The sequence below is a fragment of the Papaver somniferum genome, chromosome 11 (assembly GCF_003573695.1).
Source record: "Papaver somniferum cultivar HN1 chromosome 11, ASM357369v1, whole genome shotgun sequence".
NCBI classification, from domain to species: domain Eukaryota; kingdom Viridiplantae; phylum Streptophyta; class Magnoliopsida; order Ranunculales; family Papaveraceae; genus Papaver; species Papaver somniferum.
In genome coordinates, this window is record NC_039368.1 from 106521260 (window position 1) to 106540143 (window position 18884).

Below are 18884 nucleotides of genomic sequence, written 5' to 3' on the forward strand. Positions count from 1 at the left end.
ATGATCATAACATTATAAGTAGGCTATAGATTACTAAGTTCAGGTGTCTTCATATTTTATAAGAACCATTGATAGCATAAAGTGAGAGTTAGGCTTAGTTTGAGTGAATAAGCTTGTAAAGTCCATTATTTGACCAATTTCGTTACCTTCCCTCTATGCAATGATGAAAATGAATCAACTCTTGTGTTTATTATGTTCATATTCCCTTCATCTCGTAAAGTAATTTAGAATGTTAGATCCTCTTTTGCATTGTGGGATGCAATAAAAGTTAACAACGAAAATACTTAGTCTTTTGTTGACAAACTGAGGTGATTGTGTATTTTTTCCCTTGTTGTTGCAAATATATAAGGATGATCTTGTTCGTCGAAGAATTGCGCATAACAATCATCGTATTATCGGTTATGACCCATAAAAACTTGCAGAGGCATTTATGATATTAGGATTCAACAAAAATATTCAAGCTTACAAAACATAGTTTAGACAACTTAGGCAAGATAAATAACGTTCTGGATTCATTATTGGGAAAGTTAAATTGGTAAATCGAAGGTTGTAATTTTTTCTCATAAGTGATGGTTGTGATTGAGATAAAGTATTCATCTAACGTCCAAAAATTAGTTACCATATCACTAATGTTTATTAATAAATACCACAATACAAATGATAGTATTTAAATTATTCTATCAATAATGATATTAAATAATATTTAAATGCTGTCTCTTGTAAACACACTAAATATTTGGACAAGTGTGTTTCACATGGTTCGGGCGTCCTAGCTTTCTCTACTCTAGGAGAACTGGGTGAGAATACTTTTTGTTTTTTCGAGCATCTGAAGAATTGTTTAGTTAGCAATGACGCTAGTAGTGGTTTTGGTAGTTTTATTTTTCATAGATTAGGCATTGCTATTCAAAAGGGTGTTAGAGCCCAGATTGTTGCTAGGCTGCCAACCAAAAGCTTTGTTTAATTAATTATTACAAAAACAAAAAAAATCAAAAATCAATTTTTTTTAATTCTTTTTAATTAATATTGTTTATATTAAATTATTCTAATGTATTTTGATTAATTTTGCATCGTCTCATAGATTTCTAATAAATGGTTTAACGTTGTTTGTATTCAATGATGATGGATAACAAAGTCTTTTGTTATTAGGTTAAATGGTTAACCATTTGAAGAACTGGAGATACATCTTTTGTGAATAGAATGGATTGCATCTGAAATGGCTCAATGTTTTGTAATACAGTGGCTTAAGAATATGAATTAGTTTTTATTTATGTTAGTAAGATAATAATAACATACAATACGATATGCATTGTAGAGTTCATTATGAGTTTTAATCTTTTTGGACCATTCTTAAAGGGAGCTGTTAGAGCACTGCTCGGTCGAACTCGCAAGCGTTGTTATCTCAAGCTTGTTTGTCAAGTTTAGGTGATCAAAACTATAAGTCTTGATTTCTAGTCTACTTATATATGTCTTGGACTAGGATATAATGTGTATTTGATCTTTAGACTTCACGGCGTTCATCGATTGCAGACGAAAATCTACTGAGGAGAGCTTGGAGGAAATTCATCAAAAAAAGGTATGTGGAGACTAAATCTTATCTATCACTCAGAAGTCTATTTTATTCTATCTCCTATTGAGACTAAGTCATATAGCCATATAAACTTTTACATTATACACATTTGATATTTCGAGCGGAGTTTAACTCGCTTATATCTTTCTCTAAATATGTGTTGGAAAGCTTTTTGCTTTAGCTACATTCATCATTATTTCTTGACGAGTTTATGTGGAAATAATTTATTTGTTGGAAACTAAGTAACAAGTCAAAAGATGATCATGTGAAAATTGCCTTGAAACATCTTACATGATTTTTGTGAGAGACGGTCATTTGATGTCGACTCAGAATGTTTCGTATTGATCATTCGATCACTTGAAATTGCTTATAAGCTAATGGTTTGTGTGAGACAGCCACTGTCGTCTTCTAAGAATATTTCAATGATTGAAATGGGATTTTAGAACTAAAACTCATGTCTGGCAAACATCACAGTACGCGTACTTAATGTACAAACGGTGTTGGTATGATTCAGGTCTGGAAACCAAGTTTGCATACCACTATGCGAACGGTTTTAACTGTTAAATTCCGGGAACAAAATTTGCATACCAGTATGAGAACGGTTATACCTGAGTTGGGTCCGGAATGACAGTATGCGTACCCGTTTGCGAACTGTCGTACAAGACCAAAGTCCGAAACTTAAGTTTGCGTACCCGTTTGCAAACTAAGTTGGTTTATGTTCTAAAATCGGTTAAGTATGATTTCATGCTCATGAACAAATATATTTATAAAATAAGGAATGCAATCTTTGCAAACCGTGGCTAAATATTCATGAATTGATTTTCTTGAATCAAATCCGATTTTGCTTCAATTGTCTCTGTATACTTCTATGAGAATATAAACAATTGAACAACTCTATGAGTAACGCAATTAGATTCATTTGGTGTAGAAGTGTTAGATGAATGTGGTTAACACAAAAGTGTTCATATGGCTAACTTCGGTTAACTATTGTTGATCCAACTCAATATACACGTTTAGGCACGGTTACCCATTTCTAAATGAAGGTATATTTCATTTGTATGTAACAAGCTAAGACCATATAACAGTGGAGAGATATTGCTTTGGTTTTAAGCAAGCTTAGCTTGAATCTTAGATCAGGATTTCATCTAACGGTGAATATTGATTGCTTTGTTTCAAAGCTATCAAACCCTGATTTGAAGACTATATAAGGGAGAACTCTAGCAACTGGGAAACCTAATCCTCACACCTCCTGTGTAAGACTAGTTGCGTACTAGAGTCGGTTCTCTTTTAACCTAGGTTTTTCCTAATACCATTATAGGTTAACGACTTGAATACTTCATTGGCATTCTGAGGCCAAACCCGACTATTTTCTCTTTAGTTGCGTGTTCAGATCTTACTTGTTTTATCGTATTGAGTACTATCTTCTCTAAGATTGGCTCCATATTTATCTCCGATAGGTAATATATAAAAAGTAATCACAAAGGGAGCATATATTTACAATAATGGATAATAAATAGTCTAATAATTATTCAGTATATGTTAACGATGGTTAAGGTGGTTTCCATATCAGTGATGTGATGTGATGATGGTAATGGTAGAAGCAACCACAGTAGCTTTTAATGGCGGTTGGTGATGGCGGTAAGAAAAAATATGTGTAATAATGTGTGGGAATTAAGTGTTTGGTTCTCTCATCATTCTCTTTTATTCCAATGGCCTTGGATTTAATATTTATTAAAAAATATTTAACCCACTTTATTATTGAAATAACCTTATGAATAAAGATATTTGATGATGTCATCTAATAAATGATTTTAATGGCAGAAGTATCCTTATGTATAAAATAAAAATATGGTAAAATGAGATGTAAATTTTATCCTTCAGGAGTACAATTATCAAACGAACTTAAACACAACATATCTCACAAATCATATGTAAGAATTTGACAAATTTTATATATTTGGAGAGCTTTTGAAAGATCTACATATCGAGCATAAATACAAACACCAAGTTTTAGCTTTTCTAAAAGTTTTTATTCTTTAAATAATCTTTTATTTTTTTTTCATGTATTATAGAGTAACACTATTATGCACAAATTTTTTAGTGTAAATATCATCCACGGTTTTTTTATTTAGAGCGCAACTATAATCAACAGTTTTTTAAGAGTGCAACTATTATCCACAATATCTTTTAAGAGTGAAGCTATTATCTACAATGTTAATTTACCCACCAGGATCACTTATTGTAAAGTATGTACATTATTACAGGAGCTAAAAAACTATCTTTTGATTCTTGAAAAACTTTATATTGGTTTCTAAAGATAATTAGTAGTGTATGTACTCCATAAATGACCATATGAAACTATACACATTGGTTGCATACAAAATGTTTGTGTGGATAATACATGCAATAAAAAATAGTTTAACATAGCATAAATTGTTATGCTTTGTGAAGTTTTGGGAAGTTTTTAGTCTTATTACAATTAAAATTGCTTCTAAAATGGTCCTAGATCATGGGAATGCTTTACATACTTCTTTCGATGACCCTAAAGCCACAAGAACAAGGCATATAATTTTATAGGAGACTATTTTGGTCTTGTTATAATAAAGTTTAAGAAAAAAATAAGGTTTATAAATAAAATAGGTTAGGATTATGAAGATAATTTGTATTTTTATTTCTATATTCCCTGGACTAAGAGAATAAAGACCGATAATTTCTAGATCATAAGAATAACTAGTATGAAACCCGTGATATGAAATAGGTCCCATGAGAATTTCTGATTTGCGATGCATCTAAATATCTCATTTTTTTTATTAGTATGATTATGTTAATGGGTAAGAAAATTTGATACCCTTTAATAATCCAATATAAGGATTTTCTTACCAGTCTTATTATATTTTTGTTGGCTAAAATATACATTTTTTCTTTAAATTTTCTAGTTATATAAAATGAACACGGACGATCTGAACAAACTCAAAAATTCAACGGCCCAAAATTATAAATATTTTTGTAAACGTGGTGTAAGGATATGAAATAACATCCTAACTGATCAGGGAGTTTTGTTGACCATCCAATGTAAAGGAGAGTGAGTGCCATCTTTTGGTATGGAATCAGAAATGAAATTGAATTTAAATTAATCCAACAAACACAAAATGTAAATAGTGACAACAGTTTTCGAATCGACCAAAAGTCACGATTTTGTTGACCGTCTTATAAGAAATAAGATAAGCTCAAGTTTTAACGAGGAATGAGAGGTAAATTAGAGCGTTTAAAGTATTAATTAAGAGGGAGATTACCATCATTTTCCTATTCTCTCACTATCTCATACTTCATATATTATTTTTTTTTCAGAAAATTAAAGGATAGTGTATTTAAAATTAATATTTTGGGAATATGTTCGTCCTACAAATCTCTACTTATCCACAAAAAAACAATCACATTTCAAAATGTATAACTCCACCATATATTAGAATCTTTATATATTGATACTCCATACATTAATAACCTCTACTTATTAATAAAAAATCATGGTCCCAACTTGGATGAGTTATGAATAGTATTAACCTCTATATTTTAATACTCCCTCCGTTCCAAAATAATTGAGCTATTTGATTTTAAATTTTGTCTCATAAATAATTGAGTTATTTCACTAATCAAGGGGATATCTCTAAAACTACCCTTTTAATTGATTATTGTTATTATAAGAAAAAATATGCATAATTTGATAGTCATGTTTATATTCGTTAGGTCGATGTTTTAAAATGTTTTTCAACGTTATAAAGTTTACGAAAAACCGTGACATAGTTTAAGAGATAAATCATTTCTAAGTTTTACTAGTTACTATCCATAAGGGTATAATTGTAAAAAGGGTTAGGATCCGTTGACATGGTTATAATGACATAATCTTCATATTTTAGCGTTATTTTTTTTTACGCAAAGGGAAATATATTGAAAAGGAAAAAGCAGTTATCCCACCCAGGAGGTGGTTAACTGCAAATCAAAAGTTACTCAGTTGTACTAGAGCCACAAGATTACATGGAAGAACTGATGCATAGAACATCAGTCTATAAAAAAAAAAACCAAGCTAAAAACCTCAGACAGATTGTAGTAGTTTTAGCGCTACTTTTTTTATAAAATTTAAATTACGATGAAATTGAAGCTAATATTTTGGTGACATGTTACTCATATAAAACTGTACATTCCTACCAAAAATGAGAGTGTTCCGAAATACGAAACTTCACTTTCGAAATTTTTTAATTTCAACCGTTAATTTTCAATGGTTGATATTCAAAATCGTAGTTGGTTGTTTTATACATTTCAGGATGCTCTCATTTTCGGTTGGAATGTAGAGACTTATAAGAAGAACATGTCACCAAAAATTAGCTTCAAATTCATTGTCGGTTGGACTTAGTAGAAAAAACCTTTTATATTGAAGAAATATAAACCTTTTTTTTTATAGAAAAACTTAGGCAGGGCCTAAGGGCAAGAAAAAGTAGTAGCAGTGCTTGTGCCAAGACTGCTTTCATAGTTCTTACACATAATAACAATATTTAGAGATTGCAAGTTTTGAGTTCTATGAATAAGAGTAAGACTAGTTAAAACAAAAGATATTGGTTCGATTCTTAATAAAGTGTCTTCATTTGTGCTTTACAAGTCTTCATAATGAGTAATGTTGGATCTTCCCTTGATAACCTGGGTGTATAGAGCCTGAAATCTTATCAGAGTTTCTTTGGATTCAGCTTGTCCTTCAATATTCATGTGTTGCTGCTTCTTAGCCCAGTTGAAAGCTAGGTCTGCACCTCCTGTTGCTCCCCATTCTCCCAAGTGGCCTGAGTGTCCTCTGCTATCAATGTTGTTTCCTGCAACATCCTAGATAGTTAATGCAGACATTTTTTTTTGATTTTCAGGGTCCCGTATTGTACATATTTTGATAATAAAACCAAATTCCTGTGGAACATGTTGATTCAGATCATAAGGCATTGTAATGTCTGCCCTAATGTCAGGTTCTTCACCATTTAGAGAAAAGATATTTAGAGCATGACTTGGTAGGTTGTGTAATATGTTATAATCACAGAGGTGTTGCTTAATTATGAGAGATGTTTGTTTTGCATTAGGCTTTATGTGATTGAAAATTAGATCACATCTAGCCTTCCAAATATACCAACAAATGGTGGCATAGATATTGTAATTTTTAGAAGAATCTTCAGGTATGAACCAGGAGTTGAACCAATCCATGAAGTTTGTGGTGCTCTCAAACTTGCAATGAGCTGCCCCAAGTACTTCATGCCATACACCAGTTGCTGCAGGACAGTTTAAGAACATATGTGTCATGGTTTCCTCCCCACTTTTGCAAATTTGACATATAGGATCAATGTAGTGCAGAATGCTTGCAGTCTTTGCATTAGTGGGAATGATTTCATGTGAACATTTCCAGATAAAAATATTTATAACTGGAGCAATATTCATTTTCCATATAGCCTCCCAATTTCTTGTAATGGTGTCATTCTTGTATAGATTGTCTATCTTTGCCTTACAAATGGCTTTGACAGAGAACTTTCCAGTTTCATTTAAGTTCCGTTGAATTGTGTCATCTTCTCCTGGATGAGTGTTGAGAGCAAGGATGTTTTGAGCAGTGTTTATACTGAAAATGTGCTCAACAAGGTGAGTATTCCAGTTCCTAGAGGGTGTCATGAGATGTGCCAGCATCTCAATATGTTGTGGTCAATGAGTGGGTTTTATGAGTTTAATTGTGGAGTTTGGGATCCAGATGTCTTCCCATATTCTAATTTTGTTTCCATTTCCTATTTTCCAATAACAATGGTGTTGTATGTTCTGTATGCCTTCAAGGACACCTTTCCAGATCCAAGAGTCTCCATCTTTAGCTTTTGTGTCCATATTTAGAACATTTATCCCCAGCAAGTACTTAGCATCCATTAGTTGATACCATAAAGAGTCTTTATCTTGTTCCAGTCTCCATCCAATTTTTGTGATCATAGAGCCGTTGAAGAGCTCCATGTTCATGAAACCTAATCCACCCAGCTCCTTTGGTGTGAAGATAGCTGTCCAAGACTTTGGGATTTTCCAGGTTTTTTCCTCCAAAAAAATCTCTTTGAAGTTTGTTTAAGTCTTGACAAGTATGTTTAGGAATCCTAAAGCAGTTCATTTGGTAGATACTGGCTGTTGAAGTAACAGTTTTGATGAGACTTCCCTACCAGCAGGATTTAGAGGAGCATTTTTCCAACTTGATAACCTCAACTTCATCTTGTCAACCCCTGGTTTAAAAGACTTGATTTTGCTTCTATGGGTAAAAATAGGAGATCCTAGATATTTATCATCCAGTTGCAGAACTTGAACTCCCATTATGTTGCTGATGGCAGGGATGAGAGATGGATCAGTGTTTCTGCTGAAGAAAACTCATGATTTATTGAAATGGATGAGTTGGCCAGAGGTGTCACCAAATATATTGAGAATTTCCATGAGATTTTGAGCTTCAACTTTGTTAGCTTTGCAGAAGACCATACAACCATCAGCAAATGGAAGATGGTTTATAGAAGGAGCTCCCCTGCAAATCTTTATACCATAAATGATACCTAGATCTTCAGCATGTATGAGATTTATGGATAAATCTTTCATGCAGAAAAGAAATATATATGGAGATAGAGGGTCCCCCTGTCTAAGACCTCTAGAGGGAGTAACAAATGAGTCATGAGAGCCATTAATAAGAACAACAGAGGTGGTGGTAGAGATGCACTGCATTATTGGCACCAAAGCTCATTGAATCCCATCTAAATCATAATAGTTTTGAGAAAATTCCAGTCAACTATATCAAAGGCCTTAGCCATGTCAATGTTTATCTCCATACTTCCCTTGTCACCTTTGACACCTCTTTTGGATCTCATTGAATGAATTAGCTCATGAGCAATAACAATATTATCAGATATTTGTCTTCCAGGAATGAAAGCAGATTGGTAGGTGATATAATTTTGTTTAGGTATGGTTTCATTCTTTGGGCTAGAAGCTTGGATATGATTTTGTAGGTGGTATTGCAGGGGCTTATAGGTCTGACGTGGCTTGGGGAAGTTGGGTTGTCTATCTTGGGTATAAGGGAAATGAAGGTAGAGTTCATCTCTTTTAGCATGTGGCCAGATATGAAGAAATGTTGCACCATCTTGACAATGTCATCTCAGTTCCTAGTTAGCTTGGAAGAAGTTTGGTGGGAAGCCATCAGGTCCTGGAGCTTTATCCTTTGCCATACTAAATAGGATGGATTTGATTTCATTGTAATATGGGGTTCTGTTCAGCATATTGTTGTCGGTAGTGTAGATGGTAGAGGGTATTAGATTGATAATTTATGGGTTGATGAGGGTTGTTTCAACAGTAGCCATCCTAGTGAAATGCTTGGTAAAGCAATTCTCCAATTCTTGATAATCTTAGATCCAATTTCCATCATTATCTTGGATAGTATCAATCTTATTTCTTCTAGTTCTGCATTTAGTAGCTCTATGGAAGTAGTTTGTATTTTGGTCACCTAGTTTTATGAATTGTCCCTGCTTTTTGTCTTCCAAATTTTTTCTTCAATTGCCAATCCTTGAGCTTCTGCATAGTTAGACTGACAACCTCACTTATGTCAGTTCTGAAGTAGTTGTTATGTAACCAAAAAAGATGTTGTTTTCATTCTTCAATGTTGGTTTTAATGTTTCCATAAACCTCTTTGTTCCAGGCTCTGAGGTGAAGTTTAATATCTTTAAGCTTCCTAGCAATGAGAAAAGCACTGGAGCCAGTGAGGCTTCTTCTACAACACTCAGCAATGATATCTCTGCAATCCTTATGGTCCAGCCATGGACCAAAGAATTTGAAGGGGATTTTACCAGTTTGCCTAGTTGGATTAGAATTGAGGAGGATATGGTGGTGGTCTGAACCAATAGCTAGCATATTAGATATGATAGTATTGGGATATAAGAGGAGCCAGCTTTCAGTAGCTAGTCCTCTATCCAATCTTTGTTCAGTGAGAGCAGGACCACTTCTTTTGTTAGACCAAGTGAAGGGGCAACCAGTGGTGCCAGATCAACTAAATCCAGTTCAAGGATTTTGTTGCCAAAGATAGTAGCTTCATTAGCATCCAAAGGCCGAGCACTAAAATTTTCAGTATCATGAAGAATGATATTGATATCTCCAATAACCAACCAAGGCAGAGTATTATTGACAGTAGTGTTTTCCAGAATTTTCCAAGCATCTATTTTACTTTTGGTGTCATAAACGCTACCATAGTAACCAGTGTATAACCAATGTGTGTCATTGGCAGGCTTGACTAAAGCATTGATATGGTTTAAGGAAAAGTCAAGAATCTCAATATTGCTTTTCCATATCAATGCTAAGCCACCAGAAGTGCCACTAGAACCTCCTGGATTTACAAACCAGTAGTTTTGGACATTAACATCTTTCATGATTTTCTTGAGTTTTTCTTGTTTTTGTTTGGTTTCAGAGATGAAAGTAATATAAGGGTTGAGTTTATTCAACATATCATTGAGATATTTTTTAGTATCCTTTGTGCCCAAACCTTGAAAATTCCATAACAAAGTAGTAAAGAATTGCCAGAAATAGGATACATTAGGATATTTGGAGGAAGGTCTTCTAGCAATGTTGTCATAGTAAGTACGTAAATTTAGATGGCTACTTTGTCCAATTATTAGTGATATTAAGAGATTGAAGAGAGTATAGAATTGTAACATGGTGTTAAGAGAGGAGCTGCCAGAGTCACCATTAGCCATCAAGGAAATGCTGGAGTCCAGTGGTTCAGCAGAAAGATCAGCTTGGTCTTTGAATCTTTTGAGACAATTAGAGTTCATTGAGTTAGTTTTCATGTCATCCTTAGCAGGGAGAGCCTTATTTCCTTTAGGTTCCATCAGATTGACCATTGGAGTTGGAGAACTAGTCTACTCAAAGACATGAGCTTTCTTTTTGGCCTTCCATGCTTCCTTCTTCTTTTTAGCCATTTCAGCTTCCATTCTCTCCTTGATATGAGCAAGATTTGGGAGGGTTTTTAAAGGGAAAGATTTAGGTGGAGGGGAAGTAGGGAAGATGCCATCAGGATTCACAGCTTGAGTGTGAGCATTTTTTGAAGTTCCAGCATTTTGGATCTTGCAGCAGCTTTCATCTTTGGTAGATTTTTCTTGTAGTTGCCTACAATTTTCTTGGAGAGTTCCATCTTCCTGTTTCTTATTTGTCAGGCTATAACATCTGGGTGAGGGGAATCAGTTTCCACATTAGTGGATGGTTGATCTCCAAAGATGACAGGATCTTTTGAAGAGGAAGCTATATCAGCAATTGGTTTTTCAAGCTCCAATTTTTAGCAGCTTTCATCTTGAATTCAAACTCAGCTGCAGCATCAACATCAGAGTATGCCCTGTGAATACCATTTCTTCCAGCTTGAACTAGTTTTTGTTGTTGGATTTATTTATTTATTTTGGGTGGGGGTAGGGGGTGTTGAGCAGTGGGGATATTGTTATAGTGAGATTGAGATGAGTTTGGTGGTGTGGGGCAGGGGGGCTTGGATGATCTAGGACTCTACAGACTTTACATAATTTTATACCTTTCAGAGCATAGGAAAATTCCAGCCAGTGGGATGTTGTTGGAGTTTCAAAAGCTTCAATCCCAAACTTTAGAGGTCTGGTGACATCAATTGTGAGTTTTACCTCCAGATTTTTCTCAAACCTGTCCCTGCCATAAGTTTTTTTTGCAGATTGAAAAACCCCAATAGGGCTGAGAATGCCCTGGATGTCAGGGATAATATGTGTTGGGATTCTTTTGATGAGTAACCATATCATCATCTTTGAAAATTGTTCTTCATGTATCAAGTCAGGACCCCCTGTTCGAACTCCAACAAGAACCATGAGTTTATCAAAAACCCCTCTTGTTCCACACTTTCTCAATGTGGAGTAATCTTCTTCATGTGTGGGTCTAAGAATGTAGTAGTTTCTTCTCCTGTTCCATACATCCATTTCAACTCTACTTTGAAGTTCCCAGTAGTTGTTGATAAAATTACTCACTCTGGAGGTTTGAAAGCAAATGTTACTACAGAGTTTTCCAATAAAACACCATTTCCAGTCTAGGGGTTGTTTGGTTCTGACATTTTTCAGGGTTTATGAAAACTTTAGGAAACAGATCCTCAGGGATAGTGCAATGTTCGTCTTAGTTACAAGATTGTCAATACTAGATGTGGTTGTGTTTGGAGATGAAGCCATAATGATGTATTGTTTAATTTTGCAGGAAAAAAGGATGAGGGGTAGTGGTCACCGAGAAGAGTAAGGTGATTATGAAAGGTGTTTAAAAGGAGAGAAACAATACAGGTTTTAATTTGAATATGAGTCACTGGTTGGTAAGTTTGTTTGTTGTTGTTTTCCACATCATGGCAGTTGAGAAGCCCTTTGTAGTTTGTGTGTTGTTGTAGGAGTGTAAGTACAACCATGTAGAGGTAGCCAGTAAGATCTCTGGCAGCGCACTGTTGATATGTTGCTTTCACGTGTGGAGGTGTACACGTTTGCTGTGGACGAGGCTTGATGACTAATGGGACTTGGTTGTTGATCTTGTGACAAAACAAAGAAATAGTACTAAAAAACAGTTTATGGTTTTTACCTTGAGTCAGATGGTAAATTTTGTAATGTTTTGATTGAGATTTGTTGACCAAAAGACTCCAAGCACAACTGGGTCCTTTATTTAAATTGATGTCATTGAGCTGAGTTGTAGCATTTCTTTTGCTAGCACAAAATTGGCAGAGACCCAAAGAATAATGGTTTCCTTTTGTTGGATATGGCTTGTAGTACTGATCATTGTAGGTCAGCACGACCTTTCAGTTTCTCATTCATCTTCTTAAAATCAGAAACACAGAGAAGATCATTCTTAAATTCCAGAAATATTCTCAAAGGATGCCGCGAGTGTTGTACAGTGATGGAGATATAGTAGAAGAAACACCAGAGATGCTGATGGAGTATACTCTGGATTGGTACAATCCTCACATCCCCATCTCTAGTTTGCCATATGGGATTGCATTTCCAAATGGCAGAGAGGCAAAGAACTACACCCGCAACTTCAATTGGCATTGGGATAATCTGCGCCACAATCGAAGGGTAAAGATGGAGCAGATGTATGATCAGATCCCTCCAGGACATGGGCAAATTGTGAAGCGGCCAAGGTTTAATCTGCCATTTTCTAACCACGTAAAAATCTTCGACATGCAAGATTATAAAAAATCTTATGCTTTTTTGATAATAAACTTTGTCATGAGAATTGGGTTCAAACATGTCACTGTGATTGTTAATGGGAATGTTATTCCACCAATTTTCCAGGTTGTTGATAGAGGTGAGGATAGTGATGCTCCTGAGGGGGATGAGGGAAAACATGTATTTCAAGACAGTAATAATGAGGTTGGTAGTGGAGGTGGTGGTGGTAGTGGAAATGGTAGTGGGGGTGGGGCTAGAGACGGAGAAGGAGCTGATAATGGAAGTCAAGAGGGGAAAGTGGCTCCTCCTCACCCACTTGGTGATAGGGTATGGGGTGTCAATGATGGGTGGGTGGTGTTTGCAACTCATCCTCGGCGAGGTTTATTTGTGGTTACTGAAGGAATGGTACTGGTGGGTGATCGGTTCGTGGTATGTAGTGGTGTGCGTCAAGGTTTTATGCAGTTACCATACCAGAGCCTATCATAGAAGCAATCCGAGAGAATGCCTCAATTCCTATTCCTCCCTATTCTGTGAATTTCCCACAACTGGACATGCTGACCCCTGTGATTGGCCGAATTATCACTGAGGTAACAGCTATTGCTAATGCAGGATATGGTGAAGTCAATCCTCCTCAAGGTGGACCAGCTCCTGAGCCTGAGCCAACACCTACTCATCCCAATCCAGTAGGAGAGAATGCAGGAGTTCCAGCTGTTCATGTCCCTGCAGAAGAAGCTACAGAAGCACCTGGAGATGCTAGCACCATCTAATTTGGTAATTATCATAATATATCTCAGAGTGATGTGAGGATTGACCAAAAGTGATATGAATTCATTGACTCCTTGAATAGTTTTGGAAGACAAAATACTTTTTTGCTTTTTGGGTTTAAATATTATATGCTTATGCCTTTGGTACTGTAATTCAGTAATAGACAGGCAAATTAAATCTAGGACTAAGTGAATTGATGTGGATGGTATTTTCATCATGTTTTTGCAATTTAGCCTGCAGATAGTTATAACTTTGATGTTTAGTCTGATAATTCCATGGAAGCATATGCAGGGGATACTAGTGTTAGCTAGATAATAATGATTAGAGAAGCAATAAATAGAATGATAGGTGTTAATTTTAGTGTAGTTGTTGAGAAATTGACAAACACATAGAAAGATAGATATGAAATTTTCAGATAAATATAAAGTAGAGTGATAAGGAGTCATAAAGGTAGGGCATACCAGAGCAAACCTGATTAGTAATTTCCAAAAATAGAGAACGAGGTAGAATTTTTTGTGTATTTTCCAGCCCCCATAAATTAAGATGAAATTGGAGGTTCTAGCCAGATAAATCAGCCCGATTTGCTTATACTGTTTGAGATTTCTGTTTAGATAATGCTTCAGGAAATAAATATCGTGTAACTTGCATTCTTCAGACTGGAAGGCATCAGGAACAGTAATGTCATAGTTGTTGGTGAAATTGCATAGATGTAATGCGTAATGAAAGACATTCATTCTCTGATATCTCAAGTGATGATTGTTCTTCATGGAAGGAAGGGTTCCAGGTTCCAGCTTCCAGACTAGTGTATTCTGTGATTTGTTCTCGGTTTGAAAAATTATTGATTGTATTCTTGATTGAGACTATTAGATTGCAGATCAGGTGGTCGATTCTGGTGAGGAATGAAATAGCTGGAATAAGAGAGATTTTATGTTGATTAGTCATTTTTGAAAACATGATGTAAACTAAAATGACATTCACAGAGAATTAAGAGAACAAACAGGATAAGAGAGGAGAGAAATTTAGAGCTTTGACATGAACGCCGGTAAGAAAATCCGGCCAAAAATGACCGTTGGACACAACCAGACAGCTCCAACGGCTAGTAGAACTAGCCGCCGCAGAGAAAAAGAGGGGGGTTTAGGGGATTTAGAAGAGACACAGTATCTGAAATGCTCACTACAGTATTTGAAATGATCACTACACCGCCCACCTTACAACACATCCATCACGTTCCAAGAAATATAAACGTTAGTTATGCAAATTTTGTCATTTCTATAACTTCTTTTTCTGTGGAAAAAAACTAGATTATCTTCTACTAAACCTAATACTTTTTTATAGTTGTAGAAAACACCAAAATTCCATTAATAGCATTACAAGTTACTAGATACATACATGTATTTGTGTATGGAACAATAAAAATGTATGTACATCACCTAATGCAACTATATATACGTTAAACATATACTGAATATCTCTCTACATCAACAACCGCTGTATATTAATAATTTTGTGAATGCCCAAAAATATTAATATAGAGAGGTTTTACTATACAATTTAGAATATAAACGGTCGAAAATCAACGAATTTTCAATCGCTAAAATCAAAATTGGTAATGTGCTCCTTTTTTTGTGGGTACGTAGATTATTCTCAAAATATTATTTTCAAATACGCTACTGTTCAAGTTTTCGAAGAAAAAATGTCTCCCAAAATATGAAGTTAAGAGTGTGAAAAGATCCTCCCCCATTAATTAATTAAATTTTTTTTTTAATCGTCCCCTCGTTAATTAATTGATTGAACAAAACGTGATTGATCTTGTTTAATTTAAACAGACAGGGTCATAATATGACTTAAACTAAAGACTAATAAAGCCCGGCGGCACGGTATAGTTTTTATTAAGTACAACACAAAATACGTATCCCCAATCACATTTCTATTTCTCCTCTCTCTCTCTCCTCTCGACTCCCCGAAGTTCAAGTATCTAGGGTATCTCAAATTCAAAAATTAGGGCATCAATTTCTTGAACTTCTTGATCAGATTCTGGGATAATGGCTTGTCCAAATATCCTCATGGCGAATTTAGATACGGATAGAGCAGAAACGAAACCAAGATCTTTAAGTCCTAATCAAGAAACGCCGTCATCATCGTCGAGATCGGTTAATGAAACTGTGAATGGTTCGCACGAGTATACGATAAAAGGGTATTCTTTGGCTAAAGGAATGGGTACTGGTAAATACATACAAAGCGATACATTTACAGTTGGTGGTTATGATTGGGCAATCTACTTCTACCCAGATGGGAAGAATCCTGAAGATAGTTCGGTTTATGTCTCGGTGTTTATTGCGTTAGCTAGTGAGGGTACTGATGTTAGGGCATTGTTTGAACTGACGTTATTGGATCAAAGTGGTAAAGGGAAACATAAAGTTCATAGCCATTTTGATCGTGCACTTGAAAGCGGTCCTTATACGTTGAAATATCGAGGAAGCATGTGGTAAGTTTTCTGTTCAGTTTAAAGCATTTCAGTTGTGATTCTTTGTAGGTAGCTTGTTAGGGTTTTGAATTATCATTTGTAATTGGGAGTTCCTGAATTTTGAATATGTAAAAGATAGTGAATTGAATTATCCTTTGTTATGGTTTCTTGAATTAGGGCTTATGTTTCTTGAATTAGGGTTTCTTGAAAAGGAATGGTAAATAAAGACGAAGTATTGAAATTCTTAGTCTACCAGTTTTGGTGGAAGTAGTTTGGCTTGGATGTTCTATAGAGATAGTTTAGCAAAGACTTGTAGGTGTTCTCCTATAGAATATGCGTCAGTGAAGAATCATGCTACATAGAACTTGATGGTCTAAGCTATTATTGAATTTGGCTTTTGAATTATTATGAAATTCAAGGTATGGTCATCCTCAGTTCTATTAATTTCTGATACTTTTTATTGAGTTATGTTAGTGGTTATGATTGTCTTCTTGTATTGGTTACTTATCCTGAGTTGTGTCCGAGTAGCTGACAAGTGATTATTTCTCACACCTTTTCTTAGACCCAATATTTTCTAGGTGAATTTTATTTCGGAGTTGAATATTAGTTCATGATCATTTAATGCAGAATGTTGTTACTTTGAGTGTGGAAACCCGGCCACGACTATACTTGTGGAATGTATTTGTGTTTTGGCTGGTACTCACTTAGTCGCATGTTATGCTGGTTTCTGTTATCTACTTTCACCATGTATCGGTTGGTTGAAAAATGTGTGTAATTGATGTTTCTGGATGGATTAATTACAGGGGATATAAGCGGTTCTTCAAAAGGTCAACTCTGGAATGCTCTGATTTTCTCAAGGATGACTGTCTCGCAATGCATTGCACCGTGGGTGTTGTCGGAAGTCGTACTGAAGGGCCGAAACGTTGTAGTGTTACTGTTCCTCCATCAGATATGGGTCAGAGCCTGAAGACTTTGCTGAGATCGGGTACTGCTACTGATGTTACATTTGAGGTCGGTGATGAAACATTTAAAGCGCATAAGCTGGTGCTTGCTGCTCGATCTCCTGTTTTTAGAGCCCAATTCTTTGGATTGGTTGGAGACCCAAATATGGATAAGGTAGTCACGGAGGATGTTGAGCCCTCAGTTTTTAAGGTAACACGTTTGACCTCTCATTGCTTGAAACTGATGATGTTTCTCGCATCTTTAAAACACTGTTTTTATATGAGAATATGAGATTCAGTCAGTGTGATAAAATGTACAAAAAACTCAATTGCTGGATACTGTGTTTCCTCTGTTTCTCATGCTTATAATAATGACCTTGTTTCATGTTTGTGTGATTGGTTACTTGTTCTTAATTTACTTGCTTCTTTTTATTTACTCATGGATATCTAATTTTACATGTTGTGTTGCAGGCTATGCTGCTGTTTATGTACTCAGATGAGCTTCCTGATGCAAATGAAGTATCTGGCTTCGACTCTTCTTGCTCTTCAACTGTAATGGTGCAGCATCTATTAGCTGCATCAGATCGATTTGGTCTAGATCGGTTGAAATTCTTGTGTGAGGCAAAATTATGTGAAGCAGTTACAACTGACACGGTTGCAACTACATTGGCCCTAGCTGAACAACACAGTTGCTCACAGCTGAAAACTGTTTGTCTCAAATATGCAGCTAAGCCAGGAAATTTAGGAGGTGAGTGTTGTTTGGGAACCAGAAAGGATTGTCCATTTAGGTTGAAATACTAAAAACGTGTTTGATATGTATCTGTACACTGCCTTGCATTACCTGGTTATTAGAAGGTGATACTGACTGTGAAATCATGCCACTCCAATAATTCCTTTCTTTATGTTTTGGATTTAGTTGTGGGCTCATGATAGATAGATGTTATCCAGTTAGATTAGATAATGCAGTTTTGGTTTGTTTAAGAGGCACTCTCAGGAGAATTCTGTTTAATGTTTTACATGATGAGTAGCATGTTTTCTTTAGGTGTTTGGTTGAAACTGTCCTGGCCTCACGTATTTGGTGTCTCATGTGCAGCGGTGATGCAGACTGAAGGGTTTGCTTATCTGGAGGAGAGTTGTCCCTCATTACTGTCAGAGTTGTTGGAGACAATTGCAGTTGTTGATGATGAGTCGCGCCAACCCAGCAAGAAACGGCATCCAAACAGCAGCAACATCAGCCCCAACATTGTCCCAGATGAGGTCCCAGTTGATGCTATTGCTAGGCGTACGAGAAGGCGACTGCAGTAACTGTTACTTTTAGTCTCTCTCAGAGGTCAACTTGGAGGTTTGATGAGGTCCCAATTGACGCTATTGCTAGGCGCACGAGAAGGCGACTGCAGTAACTGTTATTTTTAGTCTCTCTCAGAGGTCAACTTGGAGGTTTGGGGTGTACTTTTTTGTAAATACATATCCACGGGTCTCTTACTGTCCAATGCGGTACACAGTACCGTGTAGCCCATTGGTGCCTAGCTGTTCCCAATTTGTCAGAAATCAAGCTGGTTTGTGTTTGTTAGTAGATTCTTGAAATCAAAATTAATTGATTAAAAGTTTAGCTTTTTGTAAACTTAGAAATTAGAAATTGTAAAATGGTGATGTCTTTTTTTTCTTCTCTGAAATCATCTACATGATCAAAAATCATGAACTCGCCCTTATCAAAACTTTGCAGCATAAAGGTAGCACAGAAGAAGGCTCCGAGGGAGAAAACACTGAGAATTCAATTGGCTGAATTAAGCCAAATATTTGAAATTGTCTGTCTACCAAGTTCTGGTGAAACAGTAGCAAAACATCGCTCTGTAAGATTAGCTGCAGAAGAGGTAATTGATAGGCGACTAGTTAAGCAAAGTCCAGTAGGTGTTCCATAATGTCTTTTCATGTAG

At 35.7% G+C, this 18884-nt stretch overlaps 1 protein-coding gene across 1 annotated transcript; it reads left to right on the forward strand.

Annotated features, from left to right (window-relative positions):
* Nucleotides 1–15478: 15478 nt before the first annotated feature.
* LOC113322873 (BTB/POZ and MATH domain-containing protein 3-like) lies at nt 15479–18616 on the forward strand. The gene is made up of 4 exons (XM_026571054.1): nt 15479–16030; nt 16813–17161; nt 17422–17698; nt 18044–18616. The coding sequence occupies exons 1-4, from the start codon at nt 15588–15590 to the stop codon at nt 18253–18255; spliced, it is 1281 nt and encodes a 426-aa protein (XP_026426839.1). The 5' UTR covers nt 15479–15587; the 3' UTR covers nt 18256–18616.
* Nucleotides 18617–18884: the final 268 nt, after the last annotated feature.

Excerpts from the sequence above, each read along its gene's own strand:
- LOC113322873 (XM_026571054.1), top strand. The coding sequence starts at position 15,588 with ATGGCTTGTCCAAATATCCTCATGGCGAATTTAGATACGGATAGAGCA. Across the intron at positions 17,162-17,421 it reads TTGAGCCCTCAGTTTTTAAG|GCTATGCTGCTGTTTATGTA; the intron begins GTAACACGTTTG and ends GTTGTGTTGCAG. Across the intron at positions 17,699-18,043 it reads TAAGCCAGGAAATTTAGGAG|CGGTGATGCAGACTGAAGGG; the intron begins GTGAGTGTTGTT and ends TCTCATGTGCAG.